This window comes from Acomys minous (assembly GCF_964271855.1).
Source record: "Acomys minous genome assembly, chromosome: 12".
In the NCBI taxonomy this organism is placed as follows: Eukaryota; Metazoa; Chordata; class Mammalia; order Rodentia; family Muridae; genus Acomys; species Acomys minous.
Window position 1 is genome coordinate 13,171,348 of NC_140493.1, and position 16,199 is coordinate 13,187,546.

At 47.1% G+C, this 16,199-nt stretch overlaps 1 protein-coding gene and 1 long non-coding RNA gene across 5 annotated transcripts in view; both read left to right on the plus strand.

Annotated features, from left to right (window-relative positions):
- The window catches only part of LOC311609692, a 572,880-nt gene that overhangs the window by 492,598 nt on the left and 64,083 nt on the right, over positions 1-16,199 (plus strand). The gene's annotated exons all lie outside the window — the stretch shown is intronic.
- RABL2B (RAB, member of RAS oncogene family like 2B) lies at positions 1,197-9,332 on the plus strand. Of its 4 annotated transcripts, none has more exons than XM_084802953.1 (8): positions 1,201-1,335; positions 3,455-3,484; positions 4,649-4,728; positions 5,345-5,424; positions 7,375-7,486; positions 7,745-7,842; positions 8,185-8,268; positions 8,433-9,332. In XM_084802953.1, the coding sequence occupies exons 1-8, from the start codon at positions 1,229-1,231 to the stop codon at positions 8,508-8,510; spliced, it is 669 nt and encodes a 222-aa protein (XP_084659079.1). In that variant the 5' UTR covers positions 1,201-1,228; the 3' UTR covers positions 8,511-9,332. The 4 variants fall into 4 exon arrangements, with proteins under 4 accessions (XP_084659082.1, XP_084659079.1, XP_084659080.1 ...); XM_084802954.1 differs by having other exon boundaries at positions 7,748-7,842; XM_084802956.1 differs by lacking the exons at positions 3,455-3,484; positions 4,649-4,728 and having other exon boundaries at positions 1,197-1,335.

Here is a 16,199-nt window from a genome sequence, read left to right on the forward strand (position 1 = left end):
TAGCAAAGAGTCCGGATTGTTGTACATTCGTAGCAGTGTTTGCCAGAGTCGCATTCGGGTATGGACCGAGTGGCTAGAGCGCGATGTAACACATACTGGCTTCGTTGACATTGAGTAGTGATGTCTTGTACTTATGGAAATGGGTGTGCACAGAGTGTGCACACCGTTTATGTTTAAAGTGTATCGTTCCTACACGCCCTAGTATCCTATTTACAAACCTGATGAGAATTTAAGTATCTGAGTTGAGGCAGTGAAGGACAAAAAAATTGGGTGCTGGAATGGTTTGTATCATCTACATTTAGGAAACGGATGAAACTACTGGAGCAGCGGTTCTAAACCTGCCTAGGCCCATTGGAAAGCACAGAGGTTTAGAATACGATTCAGAACTAGGAAAATTACACCTATGAAGTAGCAACAAAAATGACTTTATGGCTGGGGGGAATCACCCCCCACACATGAGGAGCTGTATTTCAAGTGTCGCAGCATTAGGAAGGTTGAGGAACCGCTGTAATGGAGGTTTGAAAATGAAGCCTGCAAAAATAAGTTTTGAGGAATGCCACGGTGAAGGGAATGTGAGGCAGCTGCTGATGGCAACAAGGTGGCCAAGAATGTGGGTCAGGGGCTGGAGAGATGGCTCAGTGGATAAGAGCACTGACTGCCCTTCCAGAGGTCCTGAGTTCAATTCCCAGCAACCACATGGTGGCTCACAACCATCTATAATGTGATCTGATGCCCTCTTCTGGCCTGCAGATGCATATGTAGGCAGAGCACTGTATACATAATAATAAATAAACAAATCTTTAAAAAAAAAAAAAGAATGTGAGTCAGGCATCATAGATTGCATGGTTAGTGTCAGCTTGTTTTTGCCAAATATCAGACTTGCCATGTAACTCAGGCACTATTGCACTATTTGTTTTTTTGTTTGTTGCTTTGTGTTTTACAAGTAAGAAAACTTGTATGTTGAGCTTGTAAACCTACTGTGTAGGGGAGGGGGAGGGGTGTGGCCTGAGAAGACAGGAGAATCTAGAGACAAAGATACAGCCCTAAGGCTCAGCAGATGGTGGTCAAGTTGTCAGGATGTGTGTCCCTGGGCTCCCTCTCATCAGCTGTTCAAGGAAAAAAAAAAAGTAGACTTAGTTGAGAGGAGGTCTCGTCTCTAACAGGAGTCTCTTGTTGTCTTTTCCAGAATGACAAGGCACGGCTAGCTCTTGTCTACAGCCAGGAGCTAATGGCAGGGGACAGAACCAAACACTGCGAGCTGGACCAAGAGAAATATGACGCTCATGACAACGTGAAGATCATCTGCCTGGGGGACAGTGCAGTGGGCAAGTCCAAGTATGTTGGAAAATTAGGGAAGCAGAGCCAATCCCAGAATGGGTCTGAGTTGATTGGAAAAGTCCTCTAGAAGTGAAGAGGAGTGTTTGTGGTTTCTGTGAGCTGGTGAGGGGCAGCCTTGACTGGGGCCCAGTGTGCATGGGCGAGCAACAGCATCATGTCAGTAACTGCACTCAGAAATGGGAGTCAAGGGAACAGAAATCAGGGAGCTTCCTGGGTCCTTACAGAAACTGTAGAGTGGATCACCCTGGAAATTACTGGACTAGTACAGAGTACGGAGGTAGAAAGTGGGCTGTTACTACACGTGTGAGGGTTGAGGGCTTGCTAGAGTGGGACAGGGGGAACGGAGAGAAGAACGCGACAGGTAGAATAAAGGCAGTAAAGATGCTTTCCTGAGGGAACTCCCTGAAGTTGACGAGCATAGACAGCAACAGTAGTGGACTGTGATGGTCTTAAAGCTGGGTTATTCATCCGACTTCAGTGCCTGCCTGTGCAGGAGTCGACCTCTGCTATCTCCCACCCACTGAGGGTGAGGTGGGGAGCATGCCTGCCCCGTTTCTACCCCCAAAAGATGAGGGTAGACTTGTTGCTACAGGAATGGCTGGCTTCATCTTCCATCCCTCCAGCCCCCAAATCACCTCACATTCTACTTCAGGCTCAGATAGCGACGAGTAGTTGTAGCGGCCTTGCTTCCTGAATTCGCACTTGGCTCTCCACCTTACACAGAAGGTCGGCTGTAGTATTTCACGGTTGCTCTAACCTCAACAACATCCCATGCAATTAAAGTATGGATTTGAAGATTACCCAGTAAGTGTCAGGCCTTTGTGCACACTTGAATTTAGAACTGTCACAGAGCACAGAAGTGCCAGGCAAGGGGGGACCAATTGTCGGCTTAATAATTGATAGGCCTTTAGGGAAATGTGAACTGGAGAGAAGCCCAAGAAAGGCCTACTAAGTCAGCACTAGCCTAACGTAATGCAATGTGAAAAATCTTGAGTTGCTAACAGAACATCAAAAGACAAACCCAGTTCTGGCCTCTAGGACATTTTGAAGACAAGTAGTTCACAGTTCTTTTCATCCCTAAAGCAGAGAGAGAGAGTGTGTGTGTGTGTGAGAGAGAGAGAGAGAGAGACAGACAGACAGACAGACAGACAGACAGACAGAGACAAAGAGAGCATGATAGAATCTGTGTCTAGAAGGTTGATAGTGATAACACCTTGTTTCAGTTTCAATCGGACTCAAGAATTCTCTACCAGTTTTCAGTGTGTCTGGGCCCCATCATATTAACATTTGAAAGTAACCACCATACCAGTGTTAAAAATCTGTTTGTTTTTATTTAAAACTTATGTATATGTGTGTGTGTATCTGTGTGTGTGTGTGTGTGTGTGTGTGTGTGTGATTTTAATGTCTTTCAGGGAGGTGCAAGGTTTGTTGTTTTGTTTTGTGTATGGACTGATTGGTTATAATAAGGCTTCAAGGATGCCCTGTGGCTCCAGAATATGTACTAAGTTAAGCTTATTAACTGCTCACGTTCATGTGTTCAGATACTGACCGATCCAGTCCAGTGCACTGCCTTGCACATGGGGGAGGGATGTAGTAAACTAAAGATTCACAAACGGCTGTGCCACATATTCTATTCTGACTGACAGAGTCACTAAAGCAAATTAGCTGAGGTTCATGCTGAGACTCTGTGCAGGAGAGAAAGGGATGGGCGAGTACACGCTGGATGGAACTTCTTACCTACTTCAGAGTCACCTTCCTGTCAGATGGCATTTGAGCAAAGCCCTGAGAAGTGACACAGCCCTGAAAAATGGCTATTAGATGAAGACCACGGTCTTTTGGGCCTCAGTTTCCCTGCACAGACGGGGTAATTCTTTGTGTAGCAGTGTATGAGATGGAAGTTAGGGATCGGAGAGCCCCATGCAGATGGGCCCAGTAGTTTGGCTCTGTGGGCTTGGTAATGGTAATTCCCGTGGTTGACTAGGCTTGACTAGAAACTGTGTGAAAGAGATAGGAAGCCTCAGCTGGCTTCCACATTGTCAGCCCAGTGGTGATAAAGTAGGGACAAGAGAAGCTACAGATACTACGTGACCTGTGACCTCGCACATTTCCCTTCCAGACTCATGGAGAGGTTTCTCATGGATGGATTGTATCCTTAAAGGCTTGAAATGCCCTTTGTTCCTGTGGCTTCTCCCACTCTCGTGCATCACAACCTCCAGTCCACTCCTTTGTACCAGCAGCCCAGGGAAGTCTAATGGGTTGCCTTCACACTGGCTGCTCACTGTTGTCCCAGACCACACCACACAATCCAGGCTGCTGCTGCTACAGCTGACTTACACACATGGGTTTCTATCAGGAAGGCAGGAGGAATAGCGGGCAGCACTCAGTCTGTATCAAATGCCTGGATGCAAATCTTGCCTCCTCCTCAGTAGTTCTGACCTTGGGTAAATCATTTAACCTCCTTCCTTGGAGCATGAAAAGTCTTTGGTAGGAATAAGCTTATAAAGTGTGGGATATCAGCTTTCCCCTCGTCCTGAGAACTGCAGAGCCTGATACGCTCTCCCCTGACCTTACCCTGAAGACTGATGTCACCCACTCTGTACCAAGCCCCACTTGGCCTGTTTCAGTTTTCTTTATTAAACTGCCCAGCATATTTGAGCTTCACAAGCTGCTGTTCCCAGGGTAGTTTGTTAGTGTTTCACACACAAGTGAACTTCAGTTTGTGAAAGCTTTGTCAGCTGCCTGGCCTGTGGGTAGTTTTTACCATGGGACGGTCATGATGCTCTGTGCTGTAAGAACTCTGTCCGTGAGACACTTAAAGTATCCACAGTTGTCGTGGGCCAGCATCGTGACACCACTTCTCTGTAAAATCCTGTTCCTTGTTACCTCACACCCAGGCATGCAGGACATTGTCCCAGCCCCTTCCGTAGCCCTCGTGCCATTGAAGCGGCCTCTGTCTCTCTGTAGAATTCATTCCACTTGAAGTCTTTATAATGAGGACAAAGCCAGGAGGATATCCACAAGTTTGAAACCACCCTGAGCTACATTGGAAAACCTGTCTCAACAAAAAGAGGGCCAGGCGTGGTGGTTTATGCCTTTAATCCCAGCACTTAGGAGAGGTAGGCAGATCTCTGTGGGTTTGAGGCCAGCCTGGTCTACACAGTGAGTTCCAGGATAGCCAGGACTACAGAGTAAGACCTGTCTCAAAAAATTTAAAAAACACTAAGTAAGGAGGGGGCCCATTCCATCATACAAGCACCCCTTCCCATTCCCTTACCTCTTCATTCGCCGTTGCTCCTTAACGCGCACCCAGTCAGCCCCAGCAGCTGTCCACATACGCCCTGACTCTGTATAAGCACACGGCCACAGTAGACGGCAAGACCATCCTTGTGGGTGAGCAGCATGGGCCCCCAGGCCACACTGAGTGGGGCGGGGGGTAAGAAAGGCAGTTCATGGGAGAGAGTGAAGGAAGAAAAAAAAGAGGGACGTCAGGAAGCATAAAGGGAGGCACACAGGGGCATACAGTCCCATAGCACCCAGGCCAGGACTAGTGTGCAGGGCAGGACTTAGTAAAAACCCTGGAAAACTGTTCCTGCCAGGGGGAAAAGGAGCCCAGAGGCCTCTGACAGGGAGTAAACTTGCTCGTTGCCAGGATTAACATCCAGCAAATGTAAACGAATTCACCTGTAGCCTGACTCAAATGTACAACGTGACCATCCCATTGGTCACTAGGCCATATAGCCTGACTGTCCACCATCTGTGGAAATTTAGATCTTGAAGGGCCCCATCTCCAGTGTGACAACAAGTAGCACCTCTATTCCCTTTCTGGGACCCCCTGTCTGCATGGTCCTTCCTTCTGGTTCTGTGTCTTCCTACATACAGCATTGCATACACAATACATGCATGTTTCTGCATAGAGACCTACATGGAAATGCTTGGGACTTGTGGGGGTCTCTGCCCTCCAGCCCCCCAACCCCACTGGGCAGACACAGCTGTGTTCATGTTGCAGATTTCTGGGATACAGCAGGCCAGGAGCGGTTCCAGAGCATGCATGCCTCCTACTACCACAAGGCTCACGCCTGCATCATGGTATGAAACAAGCTGGGCACTGGGCAGTCCTGGCCTTAGGGGTAAGGAGACAAAGGACGCATTGGTCCTCTGCCCCTGGATGTGTAGGAGAGGGTTCAAGGCTACTCAGCACTTCAAAAAAAGAATATGCCAGAGGAGCTGTCCTGAGATGAAAGAAACTGGGCTCCCATAACCACTGTAGTGTTCAAGAAAAGCATGGCTGAGACAAGGCCACAGCTGGTTACTGAGGGAACACATCTGCAGTGAAACTTCAAGAGTACCACCATGGTGGTGCACACCTGAAATCCCAGCACTCGGAGAGGCAGAGGCAGGTGCATCTCTGAGTTCAAGGCCAGCCTGGTATACAAAGCGAGTCCAGGACAGCCACGTCTACATGGCGGGGGGGGGGGGGGGTGTGTATCCTCAACTATTACCAACCGCCTCTGAAAGACCCTTCCCTCTCAGATCAGTCCTCACCTCTCTCCCAGGCTCTCACTCTGCTATCTAGGATGGTTACCATGAGTCCACTCAATAATGGCTTCAGGTCATAGACTGCACAGAAGTCAGTATACATAGAGCTCAAGTGAAATTATGAAAATCTGGCTCCTGGCTCTGCCTCTGGGCTCCCAGGTCATTTTCTAGACCACCACTCTTTTTTTTTTTTTTTTTTTTTTTTTTTTTTTTTTGGTGTTTCGCCTGCATGTATGTCTGGGTAAGGGTGTCAAATCTTGGGGTTACAGACAGTTGTGAGCTGCCATGTGGGTGCTGAGAATTGAACACAGGTCCTCTGGAAGAGCGTTAAGTACTCCCAACCACTGAGCCATCTCTCCAGCCCCTGGGCCACCACTAGTACATGCTGAGAAGGAATCTCTTTTCTTTTCATGCTCAGATGAATCATTTTCATGAGCAGGAAGCACCTGTGACATGTGAGTCAATGGGCTAATTTGAGGTTTGGTTCACACTGGGCTTGGTAACCAGGGCTTTGTGCGCACTCACTGTGTGTTCTAACCCTGAGCTGAGGCCCAGTCCTGTAGTCTCGTTCTCTGAATGATGAACCCTAGCGAGTGTCACCAAGCGAGAACACTTTGTCACTAAGAGCTGGTGTGGACTCGCTCACAGAATAGCAGCTAGACCTCAAGACGGAGTGCCTAAAAAGAGCCAGGAAGAAGCCAGACTGTTTGGTGACAACTCTGTAAGTCACTCTGGCTGTATCTCTGATGAGAGCACACATGATGGATAAGTGGGCACCACTGTTATAAGTCTACCTACAAAATGTCATTTTGCCCTGGCACTTTATAGCACTTGACCACCCAGCCCTTCTAGTCCTACCTTGTACAATGTGCACCCCGCTGCTCTCACTGTGGATGAGTGGGTACCATGTCATCCATAAAGAGAAGGGGTACAGGGGTACAGAATGGACTGGTCCATTCTGCTCACTGTCCCCCATCTGCTCTTCCCTCAACCCTCTGTAGCTTATACCCGTTCAGTGGGAATGTTGCTCAGATGCCCCCGTCTCCGTGCAGCCTTCCCTGATGGTTTATAGCTGCTCTTTCCTATGTGCACGCACAGGACTCTTGACTACTTGTGGCACATAGCCTGATAGTGGTGTGCACAGAAGGGGCTGGAGGGGCTTGTCAGCTGGCGGATGAGGTCAGTGAGAGGACCATGGAAGGGACTCATCACCTGTCCCTCCACACTCCCTTCAGCATGAAAGCCCTTGAGAACTTAGAACGTCCTAATTCTAATAACCAAGGGTACTAAATAAAGGAGTGTGAAAAAAGGCGATTGGCATTTGGTGTTTGGGGTTACCTCTTTTCTGTCTGGAACTGACTCCATCTGTGATGCTTGCCCATTGGTTCCTCTGTGGCCCAACCTCTGATAGGTCTGAGTTTACACAGCCTGTCTAGGTGTGTGTTGTCTGGAACTGTTAAAGTACTTTGACACATCTAAACTGTCTTCTACCCTCTGTAGGTATTTGATGTCCAGAGGAAAATTACCTATAAGAACCTGGGTACCTGGTATGCAGAACTTCGAGAGTTCAGGCCGGAGATTCCATGCATCCTGGTGGCAAATAAAATTGATGGTGGGGCATCCCTGCTCCTGGGTGGCAGTAATTCCTGGGGACCCAGCACCATACATTTCCTTCTTTGAAAGAATGGGTAGCCTTCATTTTTTTTCCTTCCCAAGATACTCCCTTCCCAATAGAGATGGCAGTAGCAAAACCCTGTCCTCCCAAGACACAGATCCGTGGCAACCGTTTCTAGGGCAGTCCCGGACTGTCCCTTCCCTACTTCCCAGCACAGAGCCTCTACTGACCCTCCCTCCAAACTCCTCTCTGCAGCAGACATACAGATGACTCAAAAGAACTTCAGTTTTGCTAAGAAGTTCTCCCTGCCCCTGTACTTTGTCTCAGCTGCCGATGGTACCAATGTTGTGAAGGTAATGGCATACCAGAGGCGATCTGCTGACGTGGCTTATGGCAGTTGCAGGAGGGAAAGAAGGGAGGAAAACAAGGACAGTGAGTGGCTGGGTATGGCAGAGGAAAGAGGCTGGGGGACCACATTTGGTGGGACAACATCCACTAACTGTGTGTGGGTCAGGGTGGCTGGGTACAGCAGAGGAAAGAGGCTGGGGGGACCACACTTGGTGAGACAGTGTCCACTGACTGTGGGTCCAGGGTGATGATGGTAAGGTACATGAAGGACAAGACTGTGTGTTATAAAGGTGGGATCCAGGATCCTGGCCGCTGCTCTACTTCTGCCATTTCTTCCACACCTTCAGCTCTTCAATGATGCAATTCGATTAGCTGTGGCTTACAAAGAAAGTTCCCAGGACTTCATGGATGAGGTTTTACAGGAGCTTGAGGTAAGTCAGGCCCAGTTTCAGATACAATAGAAAAAGTAGATGATTTCTTCAGAGATGTGAAATATAACCCAACATACAGGGATTTGCCTGCCTTTTCCCTAACTGCCTCAGAACTATAACTGGACAAGTGCAGGGTTAGGCCTCACCCATGACGTTGTTCACAGAACTTCAAGTTGGAGCAGAAAGAAGAGGATGCACAAGACCAAGAGCAGAGTGGAGTGACCAAGAGCCCATCTCCTTAGTCAGACAGCCACACACGGCTGAGCTGGGGACTTAGGAGCCGTGGGGAGCACCGTATGTCTCTGGAGAAGCTCTCTGGGCCTCCCCTGCTCAACTTCCTGAAAACCCACTATTGTGTGGTACGTGAGGAGGTCAGCACTAGACAGGCGCGCTCTCCCACCTGCTTTCTGCAGCAGGATGCGGGATCCTTGGCCTCACATCTCCCCACCCAGCCAGCAGCCTGACAACGCCGAGGCAGCGAACATACCCGTGTGTCTTCTCAGTAGACATTGAGATGTTTGTTGTCTTTTGTCCCAAGCTGACCTCAGGGACTGACTCTTGCACTTCTGCCAATAGAACGCTGGCTAACCCCTAACTACTGTGTGTCCCTGCAAAATCTGTGACATTTCCTTCATTTCCCAACCAACTTTTTCAACAATTTTTTGACAGACAAGTGTTAGTTCCAGATTTTTTTTTTAAGGTACTGACTGTTTCAGGAGCTTGCTCTTCTATGTTGGGTTGAGAACACAGGAGCAGGACTATTGCAATCAAATGAGAGCGTAAGTCTAGCCATATCTGCTCATACACACACATTACTGTTCCCCACCACATGAACAAAAGTTTCTTTTAAAGCCTCCATCTCAGGGTAGAAAGCTTTCCGCCACTTCCCGAGAGCAAGTTAAACACTGCAGCTTCTGTGGGTGGCAGGAAGCGGCAGAGAAGAACATCCCTACTTTCTGCAGCTTGCTAGTTTACTTTTATGACTGTCTTGAGCATCATTTGCATTGTCTCCGTTCTGTTTGTATCATTTCCTTTTTTACAATAAAGATTAAGTTTCATAAAAACGGTCTTTTCTATTACCATAACAAAACGCGGTGACCAAGGCAACTTCTAGAGGAAAGCTAGAGGCTCACAGTTTCAGAGAGTGAGTCCATCAGCATCACACTGCGGAGCATGGCAGCAGGCAGGAAGACATGGAGCCGGAGCTGAGAGTTCACACTTGATCCACAAGCACAAGACAGAGAGGACCAATAGGAATGGTGATGGGCATGGTCTTTTGAAGCCTGAAAGCCTGTCCCCAGTGGCACACCTCCTCCAACAAGGCCACACCCCCTAATCCTTCCTTAACAGTTCCACCGACTCAAGCATTCAAACATGAACTAATGGGACTTGGTCTCATTCAGCCCACCACATTGAGCATCTGTGTGTACTTCGTATTCTGGGGTACACAACAGGAAACATCATCAACCACATTGATGAAGACTGCCTTGATCTGCTACCATGCTGTAGTCCAAATTAAATGTTGATTTGAGATCTCAGGAACAAGTGTGTTTCCCCTTTAAGTAAGTGATGCATGTTCAACTTTGACTTCTGAGCAGGGATTTTCAGGAAATGCATTACTCAGGTAAGATTTTTTCAATCCCAGCACTCAGGAGGTAGAGGCAGGAGGGTCTCTGAGATCAAGTCCAGCCTGGACTACAGTGAGTTCCAGGATATCCAGAGCTACAAAGTGAGACTCTTCCTAAAAACACTCATTCTAAGTGATTAATAGGCTGGCAGTGTGTGTGTGTGCGTGTGTGTGTGTGTGCGCGCGCGCGTGTGTGTGTGTGTGTGTGTGTGTGTGTGTGTGTGTGCACCTTTGGGCATTGGACCCAGGACCTCATGAGCTAGCTAAGTGCCCTACCACTAAACTACATTCTAGCCTGGTATTTCTTTTCATGTACATAGCTTTGATGATGTAGATTTCATGTACTAAAAAATGTACCATTACTGGTTTTCACATAATTATTTGCACTAGGCTTCCTCGAAGCAGAGCCTGAGAAGACACATTTTAGATGGCCTACTGGGGCTGTTTTCTCTGATGAGTGAGGGGAACAGAGAGTGCGGTGAGAAACTAAGCAAGTCTTTTCATCTCAGCTAGAGGCCAGCTTTACAACCACCTCCAATCCCAGCAAAACTCTGAAGGACAAACTGTCCCAGATTTGGTCCTGCCTGAAGACCAGAGGACTGTCAGCAAGTGGGTGAGGCACAGGAGACAGCTTGTCTCCTCCAGGGCAAAGTGGCTCCTACTTTAGCTCAGGCACTTCTCTGGGGAAAGGGAAACTGCCTTTATCCATCAGCACTGGTACCAGGTAAAGAAGCTCATAAGGTAACCACTGCACAGTAGCTGTCATGAAAGCACAGCTTTTATAAGTTTCAGGGGCTTCTATTATGCTTTATGATTTAACGAGTTTTTGAAAGGACGAAACTAGAGTAAGGAAGGATGCAGTGTCTGAGATGAAATTCGCATAACTAACCTTTCCGTGCACTTCACAGTCACAATGTGGTATAACTGCCAATTCTGTGTAGTTCCGTCACTCCAAAGTGAAATCCTTACTAATGGTAAGTCTGTGATCTGTCTCTGTGGGTTTATTAGTTCTGAATATCTCATATAAGTGAAAGCAAACAATGTGTGGCTTTTTGTGTCTAACTTCTTCCACCTCAGCACCAGGCAGAAGCCAGTCTGGTCTACGTAGTGAGTCCCAGGACAGCCAAGGCTACTAGAGAGACCCTGTCTGGAGGCGATGGGGGTGGGATTGATTCAACCATGCATTGTGTACAATTGTTTCTTTTCCAGCTGGACCTTGTTCTATGGTGTATCTATTCAACAGTGTGTTTGTTTACTCATTCACCGTATTTGAGCTGTTTGCAACTTTTGTCTATTGAGCGTTCCCTGGAGCCAGGTGTGGTGGCGTGCACCTCTAATCCTAGCAGTCAAGAGTCACAGGCAAGCAGATCACTGTGAGTGGCCAAGGCCATCCTAGTCCACATAGTGAGTTCCAGGATAGCTTCAGCTACACAGTGAGCTCCTGTCTCAAAACGTTAATGACAAAAAAAAAATCGCAATAAACTATTATCATCAAACATGTATCTCCTTTAAGCCTCTGTCGCCACGGATGTTATGCACCTTATTCAGACCTTCTGTGACTTGGCTTTAAGGGCTTTTCCCTTCTGTGGGGTGAGTGAGAATGGCCACCATAGCCTCGTGTATTTGAAAGCTCGGTTCCCAGCTGGCAGAACTAAAGCTGTACTTTTTAAAACTACTTAGTGTGGTTCTTACACTTCTACTTCCCTTCTCTACCCTTTATCCATACTAATACCTTCCCAACCTCAATACCAGGTAGGAGAGAAAAAAAAAAAAGATAAGAGGGGAAAGGGGGCAGAGGCCTCTTAGCTACTTTCTGCAGGTTGGGGTCGTTGCGTTCCTTGGGGCGAGTCCATCTTCATTTCAGGACATCTCCAACTACTTCTTTTCATCAAACTGCATCAACAGCAACCAGGAGCAGCAGAGCAGGGAGCCCCAGCAGCCTTCTTTCTCTGAGCCCCCACCCCACCCCCATCTCTCTCTGGCTCAAGCATTTATTTTATTCCCTCTCCAGAGTCCTCAGAATTAAACCATCTACAGCTGGCAAAGGGCCCCTCTCAGAGTCTGCCCGAGACCGTTTACTGCTGTAGACAATCAGAATCAGCCCCATATCCCACACCTGGGATTAAGACAAAAGCATGTTTACATATCAGACCTGAGTTTTTAAAGATGCCAAAACTTTCCACTACATAGGACTATTTGGGAAGGGTTAGGAGATGTGCCTTGATAAAGGAGATGTGTCACTGGAGATGGGTTTTGAGATTTCAAAAGTCCAGTTACCTCTCTCTCTTGTGGGCCTCCTGCTTGCCAAAAAGGATATAAGCTCTCATTTACTGGCCCAACACCAAGCCTGCCTGCTGCCATGCTCCCCACCAAGAATGTCATGAACTCACTGTCTTAGTTACAGTTGCTATGATGAAACACGAAGACCAAAGGACCCTGAGGAGTAAAGGGTTCATTGGGCATATGATTTAATATCACTGGTCATTATTGAAGGAAGGCGGGAACTCAGGCAGGGCAGGACCCTGGAGGCGTGAGCTCATGGAACCATGGAGGGGTGCTGCTTACTGGATTGCTCCTTATGACTTGCTCAGCCTGCTTTCTTACAGAACCCAAGACAACCAGCCCAGGGATGGCACCACCCACAATGAGCTAGGCTTTCCCCCACCAATCACTAATTAAGAAAATGCCCAACTGCTGGATCTTATGGAGGCATTTTCTCAATCGAGGTTCCCTCTTTTTAGATAACTCTAGCTTGTGTCAAGTTGACATAAAACTAACCAGTACACTTACCTGCTAAAACTGTAATAAAGTCGTCAATAAAGTCTTTCTTCTATATGTTGCCTTGCTCATGGTGACTAAGGCAGTCCTCGCCTTTTTTTTTTTTTTTTTATTCTTAGGACAAAAATCTTGTTTCTTATCTAATCTTTTCTTTTTAACCCTTGTTACCAAATATATGAACTTATACTTACATCCTTCTCAGTAATCCTCTCGTACACATTTACTATTTCCCTAAATACGTGTCAAATCCAAAAAATATGCATGGCACATTACAGCAAATTAAAATTACCTATACCGGTACTTGTAATTATCAAGTTTTTTTCCCCAGTGGTTAGAAAAAATATATACATTTTAACAAGAGCCTTGGCACATTGTCAAAATGATCCTGGACTCTGGTACCGAAGCTGGCAGTCCAGAGCCGGGGCTCCCAACACGGAGGAAGAGAGGTATCGAGAGGCTCCCACTTCGAAGGTGAACTCTCTTCTCTCCTTTACTTTGTTGCTGTTGTTTCAGAGAAGAGAGCATCTCAGAGTCCCTTCTCCAGCAAGCATCATAAGCAGCTCCTCCACACTCTTCACCTTTCACCATTGACATAGTTTATAAGTTCACATACCCAGTGTGCTGGGTGGTTTTTGTCAACCTGACACAAACCTATGCGTATCTAAGAAGAGGGCATCTTGATAAAATGCCTTCATAAGACTGGCCTATAGACAAGCCTATATGCTATTGTCTTAATGATTGACGCGGAAGGATCCGGCTCTGTGGGTGACGCCATCCCTGGTCAGGTGGTGCAGGCTGGTATAAAAGAGCAGGCTGAGCAAGACAGGAGGAGCAAGGCAGTAAGCATCACACACACACACACACACACACACACACACACACACACACACACACACACACAAAACACACGGATTGTGCTTCATTTCCTGCCTCCAGGTTCCTGCCCTGCTCTGACTCCCCTCAATGGTGTGTAATCCTCAGAATTATAAGCTAAACTAAACCTTTTCCTCCCCCAATTTGCTTTTGGTTATGGTGTTTTATCACAGCAATCGAAACCCCTGTTGTTTCTTTTCCCCGTTTTGCGCCCCCACCCACCCCCCAATACTGGGGTATATGCCTTAGGAGACAGTTTACTCTTATTGGTCTCAGATCTCTTGTCCTTCTTCTTACACAAAGAGGAAGCCTGGCTCCCAGTCCTTATCTTGTAACTGATGTCTTGACCAGAGATGCTGAACCTCTTTCCCTACAGTGAAAACACCTGAAAAGCAGCACAGATCCTTTTAACTATGGCAGTTTGCGTGGACACACGTAGACCATTGGAACACTACCCCAGAAACTGGAGCTGCAGAGCTGGAGTCCACACTTGCTTCTCGCTGGATAAAACATTTCAGCCACACTCATACAACCTTCCAGATGTCCCACCCACCAAAGCAGTTATTAACACTTGCAAGTTTTGTTTTGTTTTGGGGGATTTTTTGTTTGGTTGGAATTTTTGTTTGTTTTATTTTGTTTTTGTGGTTTTTTTGTTTTATTTTGTTTTGGGGGGGTTGTTTTTGTTTGTTTGGTTTTGGTTTTCGAGACAGGGTCTCTCTATGTAGCCTTGGCTGTCCTGGACTCACTTTGTAGACCAGGCTGGCCTTGAACTCACAGCGATCCATCAGCCTCTGCCTCCCGAGTGCTGGAATTAAAGGCGTGCGCCACCATGACTGTCGGTTTGTTGTGGGGTTTTTTGGTTTTTTGTTGTTGTTGCTGTTGTTGTTTTTTGGTTTTTGGTTTTTTCTTTCTCTTGGTTCAGAAGTTGTTTTCCCAGAACCTCAAAATTCATCTTAATGGACTAAACGGGGGACATCAGACAAAGAATCTTCATTCCTCCCTTCCCCAGTCCTCCCTGGAGTACTCAAAAAACCTGCTGCACTGGAGGTTTCAAGTCCTCCCTGGAGTACTCAAACCCGCTGCACTGGAGGTTTCAAGTCCTCCCTGGAGTACTCAAAAAACCTGCTGCACTGGAGGTTTCTAGTCCTCCCTGGAGTACTCAAACCCGCTGCACTGGAGGTTTCAAGTCCTCCCTGGAGTGCTCAAACCCACTGCACTGGAGGTTTCATGTGTTCCTCTTGGACCTTTTGTTTTCCACTTCTAAGTTGCCTGAGACTGACATTTCAGTCCCATTCTCACCCTTAAAAAAAAATAGACCAACAACATGTCAGCACTCTGTAGTCCAGTTTTCTTACTTTGGTTTGTGCGTGGAAGCCACCTGGTTGCGCATGCTCCTTTAAGGCCCTTATCTGGGCACTGCTGGTTCATTTTCAGATTTGAGCTGCCATTAGTTCTAGAGCTTGGGAACATGTCCATATCCAGGACCACAGCAACGAGGCAGCAGGGTACACCTGGGAATCCGTTCCCAGGACCCTTGCTCACAGAGAAACAGCTTCTCACATTGGGTGCAGGCTTTTAGAAATGGGTGTGGGGGTCCCAAGGAAATGACCACACAACATAAGGTATTTCAGTAAGGCAAAAAAAAAAGTTTTATTTCTGCACACTGGTGCATAGGCATCATCAAATCAAGCAGGCAGACATGCCCAGCAGGAATCCTAACACTCTGAGTGGTCAGAGCCTTACACTCCTACTAACCCAAAACAGCACAGCTGAAAAGCAAAGTTCAACTCCTGAGACCAGTGTACATCCCTGAGCTTGTTCTGATTTCAGGAAGTGTAGCTTCTCTCTACCTTGCCATCCTTAATAACACGAGTGGTTAGTTCAAACACCAGATTTTACTTTCTTGACAAGAATGAACAGCATCCATCAGGATTTCCTTCTCAGGACTTTGCAAACAACTGTGGTCTGGCTGAGGGCCAAGCCCGACCTCAGGCAGTGTGGGGCAAGTCGGACACTTTGAGTGTCCAGGAGCCACTCTGAGGAAACTTCAGACCATGTCCATGGTTGCTGGACTCACTGGTCCTTGAGAATGCGTCTGACCCTCTCCTATTGGCCTTGAATATCTCTGTATCATTAAAAAGGTTCAAACTGGACTCTGTTCCTTAAAAATGGGCTTTGGTTTTTGGTTTTGGTTTTGGGGGTTTTTTGTTTGTTTTGTTTTGTTTTGTTTTTGTTTGTTTGTTTGTTTGTTTGAGACAAGACTCTGTGTAGCCCTGGCTGTCCTGGACTCCCCCTTTGTAGACCAGGCTGGCCTCGAACTCACAGAGATTCGTCTGCCTCTACCTCCCAAGTGCTGGGATTAAAGGTGTGTGCCACCACCACTTGGCTACAGTGGATATTCTAAACATCTCACGATGGTTAAAAAAAAAAAAAAAAAAAAAGCCATTCCAAAGTCAGGTGCATTCATGAGATACCCCTTCCCCCACTGTTATTCCTGGAAAGCTTTAGCAAAGAAGTTCTTATGTGCCTGAGTCCAGGAACTAATAGACTTGGCTACAGGCAGGCCACTAATATCCCTGAACAGGTTACGTTCAATCAGCCACAAGACTATCTGGTGGTAGACACTTCTTTCAGCTACCAAGCAACCTTGTTA